The sequence below is a fragment of the Hermetia illucens genome, chromosome 6 (genome assembly GCF_905115235.1).
Source record: "Hermetia illucens chromosome 6, iHerIll2.2.curated.20191125, whole genome shotgun sequence".
Classification (NCBI taxonomy): Eukaryota; Metazoa; Arthropoda; class Insecta; order Diptera; family Stratiomyidae; genus Hermetia; species Hermetia illucens.
Window position 1 is genome coordinate 98,951,500 of NC_051854.1, and position 19,898 is coordinate 98,971,397.

Here is a 19,898-nt window from a genome sequence, read left to right on the forward strand (position 1 = left end):
GAATGGTGCGACCCCTCCATTTTTGTCGCAGAGATTCTTCTGCTACCAACGAAATTGGCATATATCTCCGCCTGGAATATGGTCGTCATTTTTCCGAGGGGTCGGACCAGTTCTATAATCGAATTCTCCGAGAACACCCCTGCGCCCGATCCATCATCCATGACTGACCCGTCGGTGAAGATTATTAAGTCTGTAATCTGAAAAGACTGAAGGCCACTTGTCGACCATTCTTCTCTTTCGGTGATTACGACAGTGTATGTCTTTTCAAAGACGAATCTGGAAACCATATGATCGGTCGGCATCAGGGCTACCGGATATTTTTCAAGGAATTTCCAGATAGGCACATGCCCGTTGGATTGGCCGCCTTTCCACGCCCCAATAGTATCGAGCCTATATGAGTCGTTGGCTGCTTTTCGTTTCACCTCCAAGTGAATGGGGGGTAAATTTAGGATAGCTTCAAGTGCCGCAGTCGGCGTAGTACTCATTGCTCCAGTAATACTTAGGCAACCAAGTCTCTGAATCTGCGTTAGCATCTTCCTGTTGTTAGCAAAGTTCAGTCTTGGCCACCAGACGATGCATGCATACATCAAAATGGGTTTTATTATGGATGTATACATCCAGTATATCATTTGGGTGAAAGTCCCCGGTCTTACCTATCGCATCCCTACAACACCAGAGCAATCTGCAGGATTTCTGATATTGTTCCTGGATATGATGCTTCCATGTTAACTTGGAGTCGAAATGTACTCCGAAGTACTTGACTGTCTGTGCCAACTGGATTTCCGCCCCTGCTAAGGTGGGGAGCGTATAGCTGCCCCACCTGACGTTCCTAGTGAACATAACTAGTCCAGTCTTCCTAGCGTTCACCGTGAGTCCGTTGCGGAGGCACCAGCTGTGGATTACATGCAGAGTTGCATTCAAGCGGTCACATACTATGTCTGCAAACTTGCCGGTAATTATTACGGCTAGGTCGTCTGCAAATGCTTGCGCGAAGATTTGTCCTCCAGGAGCCACAGCAGGGTATCCATTACCAAGAGCCATAACAGTGGAGAGAGAACCCCTCCCTGTGGGCTGGAGACATCCTGCTTCAATAGACTTCTGGCCGACCGATATGTGGATTTTTCTCCACTCTAGCATGTGAAGGACCCAACTGATTAGCAGCGGTTCGATTCCATGCTGTCTTGCCGCATCACAAATTGCCGCGAATGAGGCATAATTAAGGGCGCCTTCGATGTCCATGAATGCGCCTAAGGCGTATTCTTTTTCGGACATCGCCTTCTCAATGTTTGCCGTAAGTTCATGGAGTGCTGTCTCCGTGGATTTGCCTTTCTGGTAGGCGTGTTGCCTATGGTGAAGTGGCCACTTAGGAATGTGTATATCCCTTATGAACCGATCTACTAGTCTTTCTAGTCCTTTTAGCAGAAAGGACGTTAGGCTGATCGGTCGAAAGCTTTTTGCGTCTGTGTAGGTGGGTTTTCCTGGTTTGGGAATGAACAACACCTTCAGATCCCGGCATTTAATTGGAATATAAGCGTGTGCTAGGCATGCACGATATATATTCCGAATGTGTAGACCCAGAGTATCTATTCCCTCTATTACTAGCGCAGGGATGATGCCATCCGGACCTGCAGACTTGTATCTATGGAACGAGTTAAATGCCCATTTCACTCGCTCCAGTGATACTACTTTGCACGCCATATTCCAGTCTCTCGGTTGAGGGCTGTATGCACCTGTTGGCCCCGAGATTAGATTTTGGATGCTGCCTGGGAAGTGGAAAGTTAGTGATTAAGTGTAATCTTCCCAACAATCAATACCGCTGGATCATCAGGTTATATAACTCTTCGCCCTGCCGAATTCCTAAATCAGCCCCACCCTTTCACAGTCCAAGTATTTGACGTGGAATTTTCCGGTCAAATGTGACAAAAGACTTTTCCGATCAATACATTCATAGTAGAATCCACCCCTTACTACTGTACGACGTTTTACAAATCTGGAGCTTATTTTCCGTATGCATGTTTTTGCGGTCTTAATTAGTGTCAATTCAGTTAATCATACCAGCTTGGCAGCTAAACCGCCCTGTATAGCGCCTCTCATTTGACAATATCATCTGCTTGAAGAAAATCGGCGAACAATTGATGAAGATCAACCTTGACCTCGTATCACTTTACCAAAAACTGTTTCTTCATAAAAATTCGTTGGTAAACCTTTGACCATTTTTGGAGAATCTGGTTCAAGTTGCAGGAAACCAAGTTATGGATGGCTTTCTTGGTCAATGGAGCATCTGATTTGATGAGTTCAGTAAAGATGTCATCTATACTCGGAGCTTTAGCTTTAGCATTTTTTAGCATTTGATGGCAAATTCTTAATTGTTTAGGATAAGTGAGGGATCCTAAGTCCACAACCACTTGTTGTTGTACCGGACCAAATGGAGAGCAACTTACTCCCACGTCTCTTTGGTCCGCGGATCCCTCATGGCACCCAAGCATTACAAAAATTATAGGACAAACGGTTTCGTCCAGGGCAGAGGCAACTCTTCAGACGCTGCCTCACCTCTGCCCTGGGAGCAGCGTGACTGTGAGTGGTATCAGATGGAAAACGCTCCTTTATAAATTCAGAAAAACACGCCAAGGGTGCGAATTAATTTAGCTTTAGCCAGCTCAGGCTCAAACTATTGGTTTCGATTGGATATATGATAATTCGCACCCTTGGCGTATTTTTCTGAATTAAAGGAGCGTTTTCCATCTGATGCCACTCACGGTCACGATGCTCCCAGGGCAGAGGTGAGGCAGCGTCTGAAGAGTTGCCTCTGCCCTGGACGAAACCGTTTGTCCTATAATTTTTGGCCAATTCTTCTTCAAATATTGACGGTTTGACCATAATTTTTTTAAGGTTCTTGTGATTGGGTTGTATGGCAAGGGGTGAGAAGTTCTTTGGAATAAAACGCCCATCTCTCACGTGTTTCACTTCGTCGAGATTGATTACCCCGTTTTGGAGGTGATATCGACAGTTTTGGATTGATATCCTCACCTCAGGTTCTTCACCTCAGGCTCGTCTTGTATTATAGCTTCCAATGTTGTCCTCAATTTTCTTTAATTCCGTCAAAATGTTTTGGTTTCTTTTGCTTTATCTACTAACTGCTCGACGGAGATTTTCATAATTTTCTCTCCTCGTCCTTGCGTTATTTTTCTTGTCAAGCGCTTCCTGATATTCATCGTCAAACCTCCCATTTATCCGGCACCGGGATACGTATCCAACTACCTTATCCGCTGTTGTTTTGATAGCGCTTTTTAGGTGATACCAGGTGTCATCTGCAGGTTTCCCCGTGATATTAGGAAATAATCGTTGTTCCAGTTTTGCCTTGAACTCTTCCATTATTAAATCTATTTTTAGTTTCCCCGAAATTTTCGAAGTGGGCTCGTTTTTATTCCGCAGGTCTTTGGGATTCGGCACCTGTAAACGATTTTTACCATGTATTTGCCAGACTCACAGTTTGCTCCTAGATATGAGCTCACGTCGTGAATTCTTGATGACCATCCTTGGTGATGAGAATGTGGTCTATCTGGTTAAAGGTAATGCCATCTGGAGATGCCCTCAGGGGTCGTTAGCGATTTTTAAACGGGTCGCTTACGATACGGGGTGTGACGTCCCCGAGGTGCCCGAGTAAGTAGTTCTGCCCCCTAGCTGGCAGCATACCTGCGTCCTAGGTAGTAGCCTCGAGAAAGCTTCTCGGTGAAAAGCGAACCGCGAGTGACCGGTACACGTCGGGACACACTGGGAGTCTCCGGAGCCGTCGACAACTCTCTGTCGGCGTCGACGGGGTGATGTGAACGTAGCTCTGCCAAGGTGGTAGTTGCGACGTGTATCAGGAGCCAGCCCCTTCGGACCCCGGTCGGGAAGTGTGCATTGAACCGGTGTTAGTAGACCGCGTTGCCCCGAGCGAGCGCTGATCCGTCCGTCAATTCTGGGATCGGCTAAGCGTAGGTCAGGCCTCAGGGAACTGGGGTAGGGGCTGTGTCCCCGAGGGTATGCCCGTTCTTGACTATTGCGGCCCGCTCCCTTGCACACGATGCGCTGGTACCTTTTTCATGGAGAATATTCTGAAAATTATAAAAAAAAACGACGAAACAACAGACAAGGAGGAAGAGCTGGGTGCGTTTGGGCGGAGCACAAAAATGCGTCGTTCACCGCAGCGATCAGTGAAAGAGGCAACGAGGGCTGATATACCCGATGAGACACCGGGGCGCCCAAATAAAGAGGAAGCCTCATCAAGTGGCGCGACTGACCGTGCGGAGATGGCAACTCCATTACCTTTCAGTGCCCTTGTTTTGGAAGTAAGCTCAGTGAGAAACGCTAGTCCTGAGCAGATGGATTTGGACACAAATAGAGTGGAAGTGCATTCGACCGTCCTTGCTAGAGCCGAAGAGGAAAGGCTCATCAGAAAGTGCGCAGCAGTGGTGAAAGGTATGCAGTCGGCAACGTTCCTTCAGAGGAACGTCAGCAAAGGCGTCAAAAACGGGCTGATGGAACTGGAGGAACTACTGGATCGCATTTCCTTTTATAGACGCACGTGGAGAGCAGCGGAAGACGATTGTAGAGCAGAAACAGTCGCACTCCCCGCTGAGAATGCTGCTTGCGTCAAACGGACTGCAGATAGCCCTCTGCAAAGTGAACAGGGGAAAAAGCGAAGTAGTCTCCAAGGCACAAAAAAAGAAAGCGAAAAAGGATAAAAAGAAACAACGGACTCCGTCGCCAAAGGCACGTCTGTCCAAAAACAAGGAGGCTGCCAACCCAAAGCCAGTAGCGGAAAAAACGAGGAAACGAAGAAGGACTAGACCGTCGGCTCTGCTCATTAAGCCGACGGAAGGCAAGACATTTGCGGAAGTCCTTAGTGAAATCCACTACAGGATGAAACCCGAGGAGAACGGAGCAGAGGTGTCTTCGATAAGGAAAACGAGGAGTGGTGGAGTTCTTGTCGAACTGGGCCCAAAGACGACCAGCAAGAGCACGTTCTGCGAAGCGGTTAAGGGGCTATTGGGGGAGAAGGCTCTTGTTTCCAGCCTAGAACCCATGTGCTCTCTAGAAATACGGCATCTTGACTGCCTCACAGAAAAGATCGAAGTAGAGGAGGCGCTAAAGCGTGAATGTCCAGAGGTAACCAATGCCCGGGTAGGTATTACCTCTGTAAATGCTCGAGGCCAAAAACTTGCCGTGGTGGATGTCCCCGAGCAATATGCGAGGAAACTCCTTAACAGCGGGAGAATCAAAATCGGATGGGTAGTATGCAGGGTACGAATGCGGATAGTCCCCACCAAGTGCTACAGGTGTCTGGACTATGGACACACGTCAGCAGCTTGCAAGGGTCCGGACAGGAGGACAGCATGCCGGAGATGCGGCCAAGCGGGTCATCAAGCGAAGACTTGCAAGGAAAGCGAGAGTTGTGTTCTCTGCAGGGATCGTGGCGCGTCTGGCGAAAGCGTCGCACACACTGCGGGCTCGGGACGGTGTCCAATCTTCAGGGCGGAATTGGAGAGGGCTAGGGTGCGAACGCCATGATCCGCATTTTGCAAATTAACATGCACCGGAGTGCAACCGCTCACCAGTTGCTAGCACAGTTCGCTGCGGAAGTAAATGCTGATCTAGTGCTGATTAGCGAGCAATACCGAAACAAGGACCCGTCCTCATGGTATCTCGACTTATCGGGCACCGCTGCCATCTAGGTTCGGGACGACATTCGACTTCGTGTTCTTGCCGAAGGCCGGGGGGACGGATTTGTCTGGATCCGGTGTTTAGGGATAACGTTTTTTAGCGTTTACCTGACGCCGAATGAGTCGATTCCGGACTTTCGGCGCCGGCTTGATGCTCTGGAGGACGCCGTTTCGAGCACGGACGAATCCTGGTTGGCGGTGATTTTAATGCCAGGGCTCTTGAATGGGGCATGCCTCAATCAGACTCCAGAGGGAAACGGATTCTGGAAATGGCGGCGAGAACCGGGCTCGTAATTTTAAACACCGGATCCATGCCAACGTTTCGGCGCCCAGGTTATGAAGGAAGCATTCCCGACATCACTTTTGCGTCGGAATCTCTGGCATCATCGGTGGACGGGTGGCGAGTCCTAGAAGACTTCTCGGCAAGTGATCATCAGTACATTGCGTTCGAAGCGTTTGACGCTACTTGCCGGCGAGCACCAACACGACGTTCCCCCTGCGTGTGGAATGTCGCGAAGGTGAACATCGGAAGGTTCGTCGAAGCTCTTGGAGCAGGTAGGGCCGCGCTGGGGGGCACTCCGGGGGGTGGTGGTGTCGCAGCTGACACCGTCGTAAATTCAGTGATGAATCTGATAACGACGGCGTGTGAGGCTTCCATGCCCCGGAGAGGCCCCAGGCGCGACAAGCCTTCTATGTACTGGTGGACGGCGGAAATTGCCGACCTACGGAAGGAGTGTCATAACCTCCGCCGTTTGGCACAACGTTTGTCCGCCAACGAGGAGGCATGTGCCATAAAGGCACAATATAGATCAGCAAAAAGGAGACTCCGCAGCGCTATAAATAAAAGCAAAGCTCGCGACTGGCAAAAGCTTGTTAATGAGGTGAATGATGATCCGTGGGGACTTGGCTATAAGCTTGTCACTCGGAAAATCGGGGCTCTGTGGAAGCCCTGCATATTGAGCACCGACCAGATGGACCGCATTGTGCGCGCATTGTTCCCCAGGCACCCTGTACGGGTTGATGTAAACAGCGCGGAAAGCCTCGTGGATTGCCTCCTTTTCACAATGGGAAAACTCGAAGAAGCGGTTCTCACTATGAAAAACAGGTTGGCGCCAGGTCCTGATGGCATCCCGGCGGAAGTTTACAAACTGGTGTTCCGCCAACGGCCAGAATTGCTGCTCGAAGCGTTCAACGCGTGCTTGAAGGAGGGCATTTTTCCTTGTCGCTGGAAAGTGGCCAGACTCGCGTTGATCAGTAAGGGTAAAGGAGACCCGGAGCTCCCGTCTGCATACCGACCGCTGTGTATGCTTGACACGGCCGGAAAAGTGCTCGAGAAGCTCATCAGGGGTAGACTCGCTGAAGCGATCCGTGCTGCCGGGAACTTATCCGCAAGGCAGTTCGGGTTTAGAACACGGAAATCTACAGTGGATGCTGTTATGGAGATCGTAGATGCGTTTAACCGAGCCGGAGCACACAGCCGCCGATCTCGACGGATAGTGCTCCTCATAACGCTTGATGTCAGAAATGCCTTCAATTCCGTAAGATGGACAGATATGCTAGGCACACTAGAGAACTCCTTTCACGTGCCAAGCTATCTCTTGCGGATATTGAGGGATTATCTGAAAGACCGCTCCCTGTTCTATGAGACGCTAGAGGAGGATGGAAATCACGTCGGGATTAGCGCAGGGATCCATCCTAGGGCCGGACCTCTGGAACGCTTCCTACGATAGTCTACTGAGACTCGATATGCCCGAAGAGTCGGGCCTGGTCGGTTATGCAGACGACGTTGCGGCACTTGTTGCCGGACGCACTGTTGAACAGGCGCAAAGCAGACTTGGCATATTGATGCGACGGGTAAGCGGATGGATGACTGCTCACGGTTTCAACCTTGCGCTGGAAAAAACCGAAGTAGTCATCCTGACCAGAAGAAGAATTCCGACCTTGCGTCCCATATCGATCGGCGAGTTGACTATAGAGTCAAAACCAGTGATTAAATACCTTGGTTTAATGCTCGACGCGAAGATGAGCTTCTTCGAGCAAATCAAAGCAGCCGCGGACAGGGCTGCAGCAGGAGTCGCTGCCTTGAGTCGGCTAATGGCGCATGTCGACGGCCCTATATCAACGAGGAGACGTCGCACCGTCTCCGAACCGGCTGTGATGGTGATTGCGGGAGTGATCCCCGTTGCCTTCCTTGCCAAGGAGCGCAAAGCTATCTACCGCCGTAAGAGCGAAAACTTAAGAGAAGTGGTTGCCCGTGAAGAACGTCAACGTACCCTTAACGAGTGGCAACTTTCTTGGCAAAATGAGCCAAGGGGCAAGTGGACTGCGCACCTCATCGACAAATTAGACCCATGGTTGAACAGAAAGCACGGTGAGATTGATTACTTCCTTACCCAACTTCTAAGTGGGCATGGAGGTTTTCAGTCTTACCTGCACAGGGTTGGGAAGGCGCGATCTCCTGATTGTGTGTTCTGCAATAGAGTGGCGGATGACGCTGAACACACCTTTTTCTCTTGCGAGAGGTGGGACGGCCTCCGCCAGCAACTTTATGCAGACACAGGGGAGCTCTCTCCAGATAACATTGTGCGAGAGATGCTGAAGAGCGCTGGCAGCTGGAATCGTATTGCGCATTATGTTCGGGCTCTTCTTACTACGAAGAAGATTGAACTCGACCAGCAGAGGGATCAGTTTGAGCACATCAGCACCAAAAATCTGATGTCTGGTGCGTTCATAAACAAGGCTCATTATAGGATAGACACGTATGGTATCATCTTAGAGAATTCCTATTCTGAATATATGCCCAGCTAGTGAATTATGGCCAGAACGCCCACAATACTTCTTCCTTCCTTCGTCTTCCTGCTTTTCAACAGGATAAAAATTGTAGTATGTTTGGTTCTGACAGAGAAAGTTTGGTGTGTTTAGCAGCATTATGGCTCTGTCACCTGCCATTATGGGAACGTTGTTTCCAGTGTTTGATAGCATAATTAGCCAATGATACTGCACCCCAATTGCTGGTTCCGATCCGAGCATGAGGGAAATTGAACCCTCTGAAAGCAGCCGAGATGTTGTTTCCCTCTGCACCACAACGACCGGTACCCTGAGTTATTCCACGGTATTGAATCTAGAAACAAAGTTCAATCGGTTTCTACACTCCTGAACGATTTTCGAAATAATTAAAGGACTACACAGTGACATCAATGCAGTTTCACTAACGCTATAGATTGCGATGAGCCTGCCCTTCAATCGCTCTTCAATCATCCATTTTAGAGTAGAGGACACCAGTATATCCTGACATGCATACTTCTGGTTACTCCCAGTTTTCCCTTTGTCTGAAGATGATTTCATATGAGGACCCGAGAATCAGAAGACATTGCGAAAACAGGATTCAGTTCCCCCAATAACTCTTTCAATGTTCTGTGCTGTCTGTGTCTGTCTGCAAAATTTATTACAATGTAGTTTGTAGGAGTACTTTATAACCAGCGTTGTCTACCGTTAAGAATTTAGTTAGGACTGTCCAACGCAACAATTTTGCGAGCAAGGAATAAGGAATTGTGGACTTCATGCACCGAATCATACTCCGTGGTAATATCCGAAACAAATCTTCCTTCGGATCAACGGGAAGAATATCCGAAGGAGTATGGATTGACGGAGGACATCTATCTGGACCTTCTCACTTGTTTCCAGACAGGAATCAACGAATTCGAAGCTAAGAACGTTGCAGGGAAGGATGAGCAACCATCTGTTGCCCCAAGGCGCATGCATTTTTTGATTGGTCGCTTCAGAGCTTTGGAGGCTGTTGGCTTTTCGAAGCAACAAAAACGGTTCGAAGCATTCGTTTCAAAAGGGTCACCAGATACACAAATGCATCAAGTTCCAGTCCTCAACCCTCCGGCAACGAAGGGACTCCGTACGTATTTGGTTTGTTTGCTAAATCGTCAACACAAACGAGGGTTTCCTTGTTCATAAAAGCAGAGAAAGGACCTCAATATATGCACCCTGATCATACGTGGATTTAAGAAAGGATTTACATACACGAGCACAGGCAGGAAGCAGCTGCTGAGGAAATTCTGGGAGATTGAAGAGCAACCGTCAAAAGGAACAACTAGAAAACCATTCATGAAGAAGTACCTCGGCTTGGATCATATGACAGGGGTTCCCCAGAAGGAAATCCATTCAATGCGCAACTATTGCCTGTCTACAAGACAAAGAGCACAACGACAAAGCTTAGAGTGGTGTTCAACTCATCACAAACGACCCCCACCGGTAAAATGCTCAACGATCTCTTTCTGCTTGGCCCCTCGTTGCAAATGAAGATTATCCAGGTTCTAATGAAATGGCGAACGTTCAAGTATGTGATCCGTATCCATGAAAAAGATCAAGATTTTCAACGCATTTTATGGAGAAATCCGTCCGAAACACTGAAGCATTACAAATTGACGACTGTCATTTATGGAACAGCCAGTGCCCCTTACCTGGTAATTCGAACCCTGGAACAGCTAGCGAATGATAAACTCTCGAACTTTCCTAAAGCATCGCAAGTGTTGAAAGAAGACTTTTATGTTGACGATGTTCTGTCCGACGGTGCCGCCATCAAAGAAGTTAGTCAGTTGCTACAGGACCTTATAATGGCACTCAACAAAGGAGGTTTGAAACTGCGGAAATGGATCGCGAACGGCCAATCAGCAATTGAGAAAATTCCAGAAAATGACCGTGAGGTCCAATTACCTCTAGATATTACTAGATATGGGGTAGGTAGGTATCAGTGGCCGCTCCGAAGAGCCCAGTAAGCGCTTTGGTGCGCCGTTTTGATGCCACAAACTCCTAAGATTGTGACTGTTGTTATAGGAACAGGGAAGCAGAGTCCAGCTGGCTCGGATCTTCAGAGCCAGCCCGTAGCATTCACGAAGGAAAGCAGCCCTCCGACCCTGCAGCTAGAAATCTCACTGAGGTCCCCAAAGAATGGTTTACCCAGTGTCCGTAGCCTGACTTGAGCCAGAGCTGGGCAATCGCAGAGAAAGTGCATGAGGGTTTCCCTTCCTTCTACTAGATATACTAGGCAAGGTATTAAAACACTAGGTCTACGATGGCATCCGGAGGATGCATTCAACTTCAAAGTAAATTTGAACCCAAATTCGAATGGAAAATTACGAATCGGCAATTGCTGTCAGAAATTTCGAAACTATTTGCTTCCATCGGTTGGCTACAACCATGCGTCATCATAGGGAAAATGATAATGCAACAGTGATACATCCATAAGAAGGGCCGGGATGAGGTCATTGACAACGAACTCAGTACGAGGTGAATGGCATTTCGTAAGCAATTGCCTACCCTTCAAAACGTTGGTATGAGGCTAATGATCGTCTTCAGATTCATGGATTCTTTGATGTCTCAGAGTCCGCGTACGCAGCAATTATATACGCTCGCATCCAAGGCTCGGATGGTACCATTACAACAAGGCTACTCACGTCTAAAGCCGAAGTGACTCTTTTAAAGGTGCTATCGACTCCTCGATTAGAGTTGTATGGAGCAGTTTTATTGGCCGAACTCATGAAACCTACATTGGAAGGGCACAGATGTTCCAACATCAAGTCATCCACCATTTGTCTCCAGTGGATTCCCTCAATGGAATATTGTAACTGGTAAGACCAACCCATCTGATATCGCACCTCGTGGAACCTTTCCTCAGGATTTAATCAGAAACAGTTTCCGCAGAATGTTCGTAAAAATCTCGAGGTTTTATTTAGCAGGCAGTCCAAAAGACCCAGGATTAATTCAACGATAACCAGTTCGACTACTCAGCATAATTCTGAATGGAGGATTGAACCTTGACGTATAAATCCAGATAATGCTGAAAACTAGCTCTAATATTGGGATATCTGACAAAGATTCACATAGCCATCGAGAGAAGGATATGAAAGGGATCACAAACAGATTGGATTTGACCTGCCAATTTAAAAATGCGTTGTAAAAATCCACTACCGAAGGACATGCCAATATTCCGTAAGGAAATTTCATTATATACGCTTATGATAATGAAGAAGTTCTAACCATGTTAGAGGAAGCTTTTATACATTGACCACTGATTGATGATGATGAAGGATTTATGAAGAATTCAATAAATTACCGTAACATTTTTCAAGTCTCCATTAAATTCTAAGACCTCCTTCAGAAAATTGTTATTGATAAAATCAGGAGCTACAAGTTCATCACGGTTGAAACTCATGTTATCCTTAAACTTGAACGCACAAACTTCACAGTACACCAGATAATTTTAGAATAGGGAAGTAGGCATGCAATTCATGGTCTTTATATTTAATCGATTGGCTCTTCAACCTTCAATATCTCAACAAACATTCCGCAAGATAATAGCTCAATGCAGTGTGACGTAACGAGAATAGTTGCTAATTGTTTTGCACATACAATTCACTCAAACTAGCTGGGCTTAATATCATTAGAAAAATGGGGAAACTACTAGCAATGCACTTGGGTTAGGAAGGGTTTTCCAGTTGCATTAGAAGGTCCGCATTCATACAACTCTCTAGATACTCCCTTATTACACTACAAAGTGTATTTTATGAGCATTTCTTCATTGCGGATAGTTTGATAGCAATGGATTCCGTAATTAGTTTTGTTTGGTAAGCTTGATATTGAAGATTACATCTAAATCGCTTTCCAAGTAATAAGGAAAACCCAGGACGTATCGTTAGGTGCCTTCAATTCCGCAAACGCATTGTAATGTTTTGGACCGAGAGAAACAGTGTAGCTCTCATAAATGACAGCTCCCACTGAAATTTCAGCTAGAAGCTGTCAAATTAGCCAGCGGCTGATAGACACCAATGCTGAGTATCTGTTGTGAATGGCAGTTTCTGCAATAATAAAAAACTTGTTAGCACTGATAAAGGGAACAAGTTTTTCCCGAAATATCGGTATTTGCAAGAATAAATATCCACACCCACGAAAAAGAAACAACAAGTTTTTATTATTTCAATAAATTGTATTATTTTATATTAAAACTCGTGAATTCATGGGGGGAGTTGAAGCACATTACCAGAAACCGATAACAATGATATGGCTGGGCATTAGGCCATTTAACATAAGCATAACGTTACCCCACCAAATCACGTACATATATCCACTCTAAATATACAAATCTCTACAAAACCCTATTAAATTAAAACATGAACTTCCAATTGGCAAGGCAAAGTAATTAAGATTTAGCAAATATAGTATTTTCACGTGTAATGCATCTGCTAATATACAGGCGTAAGTGGTACTCGTTTTATTCTGATATCGCAAGCCAGAAAAGCTTATGAAATGCATTGCTGTGCAAGAGGTTTAGGTTGATTCATCTTTTCTGTATAGTTTGTGTTATCTGAATCGAGAAAAGTGGCGGACGCTTTAGATATGAGCATGCACTGGGCGGAAAATGGATAGTGCAGAATTAATCAAGGCAAACGTGGCGATGAATGCATTTCCGCGTTAGCTTTTATTTGAACAATGATAGTTAGCAATCATATTGATGACAAAAAACATTGCAAAACATTTGAAGGTCACATAAGAGACTGGTGCAATCTAAGACAAGGCAATAGTATTTCTCTATAGAAATGGGTGAATTTTAAAGGAAATATTACATCAATTTAGGATCCCTTCACGCGATTGAAAGGTTGTTTAAATCCAAGCCACCATGCATGGTTCTTCCCAATACTATCAAACAAAATCTTATTAACATTGATTCATGTCTGGCATTTTTTATAGAGGGGGAGAGCATCCAAAGTCACAAACCCACAAAAACCACCTCTCCTCACCCGCTACACCGCACGGAACTATCTAGAGAATTACATGGTGGGGTGGGTTAAAGCCTTGCCGGCTTACTCCTATGGTGAGAATTGTTCGCTTCTTACCGCTTTTTCTTAAACGCTCTCACCTTTGAAGCTCCTCCTGAATACAGCTTATGGTGCCGTTCCCGAATCACTTTTTCTAGGGCCATGTTGCAGAGGACGCAGGCATCCCATTGCCTTAGACCGTTGTTGATGTTGAATGGTCTCGAGAGTGATCCTACTGCTTTTATCTGGCCTCGCACATTGACAGGGTCAGCCTACTCAGTCTTACTAATTTCGTTGGAATACCGAATTCTCTCATGGCCGTGTACAATTTTATCTCGGCTACGCTGTCACAGGCGACTTTAAAGCCGATGAAAAGATGGTGCAACTGATGTCCATATTCCAGCAGTTTGCTGATTTACCTGGAGTGAAGCCTCTTTGATATGGGTCATGGATGTTCCGAGCCTAGCGACATGATCCCACTGTGGGCCAGTGCCCCGTGCAGACCGCCGTAATTTTGAATGCATTTGCACGCGTCTGGCACAGGAGCTCTCGTGATCGGGTTATGTTATAAGCGGGCCAAATTCTCCTTGACTTGGCACAGCTTGTAAGCCTTCGTCATCTCAGGCCCGCGGCTGCTATGTACCGCGAGTAGACTCCACCCCCGACAGCCGCCAGCGGAACACCGACTGTATTCGCCGAGGGACTGCCAAGAGCAGAGCCTTGCCTGGCCAATCCGTCAGCTCGCTCATTCCCCTCTATGTTCCTATGCCCGGTAACCCAGAGGGGAGTGACCTTGAGCGTCTCTGCACGGCCCCACCAGCCGGGAAGATGTAGTCGTTGAGTACAAGGCCTTGATGGTCGCTTGGTTGTCGGTCAGAATGGCTATGTTACGCTTGGGGCTCTAATCACGCTCCAGCCATCGACAGACTTCCAATATCGCCAGTACTTCCGCCTGGAATACACTGGCGAAACCTGGGAGACCATACGACTTGGATACAGCAACGTGGTACATCTATAATTGCTGCTCTGCTTGATACCCCTCTTTTATGTATGAGGCAGATAAAGCCTCGCTTAAGTCTCTGGATTACATGGACTCTTTTTTCTGTGCTTGGTGGTGGCAGCATTTGTCCATCGTCCTCAGTTGGCGGGACCCCCTAATAGCCGATATTTTGGTTGTTGAGCAGTTCAGCGAAATACTCAACCCATGCACGGTGCAATTGCTCTCTGTACTTTTCGAGTTCACAGACGTGTTGGTTCTCCCAGGCTTCCTTCTCCGCTTGACGGAGTTCTTGGTCTCCGCGCGAGCCCAGGTTCTTTGTGAATGCAAAATTACTCGGTATGCAGCATTCTTCCGTTCCGTTGCTAACTTAAATTCACCGTCAAACCAGCCGTTCCGACTATTTTTGCGGCTGTGGCCAAGTATGTTTGCGGCCATATTTATAATAACGTTCTTCTTGTGAAGACCATTTAGTGATGTTTCATCTCCAGGATCTCTATTGACTGTGGTTATTGCGGCATTCATTTGCATTTTATAGGTGTCACGGAGGGCTGTGTTGTTGATGGCTTCAGTATTCACTCTCCCCTGATTGTCAAAGGGGATTCTGGGTGGTGTTGTAATTCAAGCCTGGAGCACTATGCCAACGTGATAGTGATCCGAGTCTAATATTGACCCCCCCTGTATGTTCTGATATTCATCGAGGCTGAGAGGTGGTGACGTTCAATGAGCACATGGTCAATTCGTTTAAAAGTGGTCCCGCCTGGAGAAACCGCAATCCGTTATCATTGGTATTCCTATGTAAGCTATTGGAGCCAACGTATCGCTTGAATATGGGAAATTTCTAAGTGTGGTTTTGATATCATACTTGGGACAGGCTTCGAGGGCCGGCTCAACCACCTCGTAGAAGATATCTTTCTCCGACTCTGCAGTCTCCTCCTTAGGGGCGTGAACATTTATGGAGCTTATATTTCTAAATTTGCCTCTGAAACGCAGAGTGTATAACCTTTGGCACATATTTGCTTAGCCGATAACATCAGGTTTCATTTTTCACTTGACTAAAAAGCCTACTCCGGGCAGGTTTACTGGATGGCCACTATAATATATGATGTAGCAACTCTTCTCTAGGAAACCAGTCCCTGTCCAACACATTTCCTGCAACGCTGTTACATCAGCCCTATATTGGAACAGGGTATCGGCTAGCTGTTTGGCAACTCCATCTCTGTGCAGAGAGCGCATTTTCCTGAGAAAATGCACAAATCGTTATTCCGTTGTCGTTGCTGCGTTCATCGTTTTAAAGTCCACCCTGTCCGAGGCTCCTTCAGTGACTTCGTGACGTTCGTTTTCTATGTAGGGTTGTCTACACTACCGAACCTCCAACCTAGAGGACAAATTGGTAGATGTTTTCCCGTTTTTAGGGGCGGGAGACTCGCCTTCAACCTTTTCCGTATGCAGCTCTTCGTTAAGAAAAAGCTCCCAGTGGTTGTTAGTGTTGGTTCAGCAGGCATTTCCCAGGTTTTATGTCCATCTTGAGTACCAATCCACGTTTTTCCCAAGGACCTATACTACCCTTTGACCAGGGAGAACCGTCACCTTCAGAACGATGTAAATACCTACGGTATCATACGTCCACTTCCCTTCGTGAGAATGATCCCGACATTGCTAATTGTGCGCATTCTCTTCTCCCGTCGTCGATCTTCAATATTATAATCAGAGCCTGTTTTCCAGATAATTATGAAAGAGCGACTATGAAAGCTGCTTCGTCTGCCATTGTTTAGAATGCGCTAACGCACTCAGACGATGTACTGAAGATAATTTTCTCCTATACGCCTGAACATTACGGACCTTTGTCCAAACTGGTGTCGCGTACTGAAAAATGGAAGAAGACACTCTGGCTAGGAATAGCCTTCTCGACGGTTTGCGTCCTTCAGTATTGGGCTGACTGGTACAGCCTCAGTTTTGTGTTCCCCCAACTCTAGTCCATGTGATGCCAGCCAATGCTTCATTAGCCTAACCGGTGTCTCACATTCTCAGATAACATCCTTCAGGTGTTTGGATACTACCACAATTGCAATGTTGCCTGCATAGTCAATAAGGGTAGCTTGTCGTGGGAGTTTTATGTGCAGCACATGGTCATATATCACATTCCAGAGTAGCAACTTTGTAATGGGCTGCTCAGGTAACTGCGATTGGTTTCTTTTCTTCCCGGTTTGCATCCTTGAAAGTGTTTTATCAGCCAGAAAGTTATAACGGTTTCCTCCCACCTTCGAATTATAAATCTGGCCTCACAACGTTCCATATATGGTTGCCACTCCCTTCTTGGTGGGGTGTAGCACGTCAAAACACCTACGCCCTATTGTTCACGGTTACCTGAAATGCCCTTGAGCTTCCCCCACGGCTTCTCAAGACGCCCGCATTCACTACTACTGTTATGCTTCAAGCATTCTTGAGGCGGCCCAATCATTAGCCATCTTGCGAGAGGAGATTCCATTGCCAGCAATGTAATTGTCAACCCTCCTTAATATGTGACATATCCACTGCAGCCTCCAGATCACGGTGTGTATGAGTATCAGGCCTGTCCACCGACCGAGTTCTTCGTTTGAGATAGTGTCAGGCCAACGTACTCCGATGATACGATGCAGCCGCACCTCAGCCTAGAACTTTTTATTAACAGTGCAGATTACAGGGCAGCGAAGGCGGACCTAGAGATGCTAATGCGTCGGACAACATCCACTTCGGTGCCTGCGTCGGCAGAAATTACGCTTCCTATGTACACAAATTGATCGACGCCTTCGATGTTATGGTATTAGTGCAAATAGAGAAACTGCGATGACCCGTCAGACTGAAAACCTTGGTTTTGTTGGTGTTTCTCTTCAGTCCAACTTTACTTGCCTCTCTTTCCAAATCCAGAGCCGTTTGGTTAAGACCCATGGCCCGATGAGAGAGAAAATAGGTGTCATCCGCGTAGTGGAGGTGTTTGAGGAAAGATGTCATCGTCCATTGATTTCCTGCACGTCCTGAAGACAAGACAACTGGAGAACGTGACCGATAACAAGACGAAATACTATCGGTGACAGGATGCATGCGGAACCCGATTTGGACATCAAAATCCTCCAAGATTTTACCTCTTAACGATCGTCTTCCTCTTCCTAAGAAAGGTCTTGGATTCCCAAGATTTCCGAACGAGTGGAAGCAGCAGATCAGCAGTAACTTCAGATGCAAGCGAACGTAAGCGACGTTGAGGTGGTGATCTCTACGTACATCTAGGAGAAAACTCCTAAATCTAAAGCTAACCGCGAAGTGGTCAATCTGATTGCCCGTAGGGCGGCGGTCAGTTGAAGCCCAACTTACCTGATGGCAGGCTCCGTACTCGAGCAATTTTCCACCAATAATGAGGCGATGGTTTTCCAGTGTGGCAAGAGAGAGGAGTACTCTCCAGTGTTACACCATCTTACCTCGCTTAGGCCTAGAATATGCAGTTTACATCGTTGGAATTCCCACTCAAGTTGGAAGAAACGAGCATTCTGAGGACCGCATTACGTGTGTTATGAGACGAGAAGATACGGAAAGTAATATCCGAGTTAGCGGAGCAAACCATCAGACCATTGCAGAATTTGAAAAGAGTACATATATCAAGGAAGATACGGCGCTGCTGTAGGGAGCGGAGATTGAGGGTGCGGAGTCGTGACGGATAATCAACCCGTGGAAGGTTCTTTTTATAAAAGAGGGTCCGGGTGAATTTGCGTTGTACAGCTTCAAGAGCGCGGCCGTCACGGATGCGGTAGGGGGACCAGACTACACAGCAATATTCAAGGATGTTTTGGACAAGGGAATTAAAGAGTGTTAAGGAGGGCTGGATTGAGGTAAAGTCGGACGAGGAACGTAGGATAAAACCAGACATTTCGGAAGCTCTATTGATAATGTCAACGAAGTGGGAATTGAAACGAAGTTTATCGTCGAATATTACATCCACGTCGTTGAAGGAGGTCAGTAGTGAAAGGGGTTGACCACTGAGAGAATAGGAAAACGATGATGGGGAGGGTTTAAGAGAATAGCGCATCCAGTGGCATTTGTTGACATTCAGTGTTAGCTTGTTGGCCGAACACCAACGGGCTAAATTATCAAGATTGGATCGTAAGAGAGCACAATCCAATGGAGACGAAACAGAGGCAAACAATTTAAGGTCGTCTGCGTAAAGCAAATACGGACAGGTGAGGATGGAGGCGAGGTCATTGATAGAAAACAGGAAGAGTAGGGGGCCAAGTGTAGAGCCTTGGGGAACACCAGAGGAAAGAGAGAAGGAACCAGATGAGTGACCATGAAAAGAAACTTTGCAGAAACGGTATGAGAGATAGGAGGAAAGCCAGGAGCTGACTGAGGGAGGGAAATCTAGCGAAGAAAGTTTAGAGAGGAGAATGTTATGGTCAACGGTGTCAAAGGCTTTGGAGAAATCAGTATAAACAGCATGTACCTCCTGTCGTGAATTGAAGCGTTTAACAACAAAGTTGGTAAAGACCAGAAGATTTGAAGCCGTTGATCTATGTTTCACGAAACCATGCTGCTCTTTGACAATGAGGTGACCGAAGTGCGTGGTCAACCAGTCGTTGACGTATCTTTCTAGGATTTTGGAGCAAGAGGAGAGAAGAGAAATGGGGCGGTAATTCACAGCAAGGGTAGGGTCTCCGCTCTTGAGGATAGGAATGATAAGGGCCTCTTTCCAGAGACGGGGAAAGTAGCATTCGTCTAGACTTTTGTTGTAGATTATACACAGGGGAAGGGAAATGTGTTTTCTACAGTTAAGGAGGAAGAGATTAGGAAGCCCATCGAGGCCAGGTCCGACATTGGGGTCAAGGTTACCAATGAGGAACTCAACCAAGGAAGGCGTAAGGAGAGGAATGGCTAGTGATTCGGAGGAGTCTGTGGTTATGAAAGGTGTCGAGGGGGAAGGGATCAAGGGAAAAAACACTGAAGAGAAGTAGATGCAGAGAAGGTCGCAGGATTGTTGTGGGGAGTTGGCAGTGGAGTCAGCGAAGCTGATAGAAGATGGGACAGATTGAGATGGATTACGAGAGTTGCGAGCGTGAGACCAAAAGGGTTTTAAGTTACCGCGGGCAAGGACGACTTCGACGCTCAATAGGTATCTTTTACGCGCTTTTCTGACCATTGACTTCACAGTAGATCGTATAGCGTTAAAGTGAGCAAGGTCGGCGTCATGTTTAGAAGCCCGAAACTTCTTCCGCAGTATATGTTTCAAGCGAATGTTAATATGAAGTTCCGTTGTGAACCAAGTTGGGTACGAACGTAGGCAGGGAGGGGAAGAAGGGACATAACAGGAGAGGAGATCAGAGAGGATATTGTAGAAGGGGTTAAGAGCTT

General features: G+C 46.8%; 1 protein-coding gene across 1 annotated transcript in view; it reads right to left on the reverse strand.

The window, feature by feature from the left end:
- Positions 1-19,898, reverse strand: part of LOC119660095 — a 67,219-nt gene that overhangs the window by 13,232 nt on the left and 34,089 nt on the right. The window contains exon 11 of the mRNA XM_038068472.1: positions 11,830-11,975. Within this exon, the coding sequence (XP_037924400.1) occupies positions 11,830-11,975 (146 nt within the window). The remainder of the gene's footprint in view (positions 1-11,829; positions 11,976-19,898) is intronic.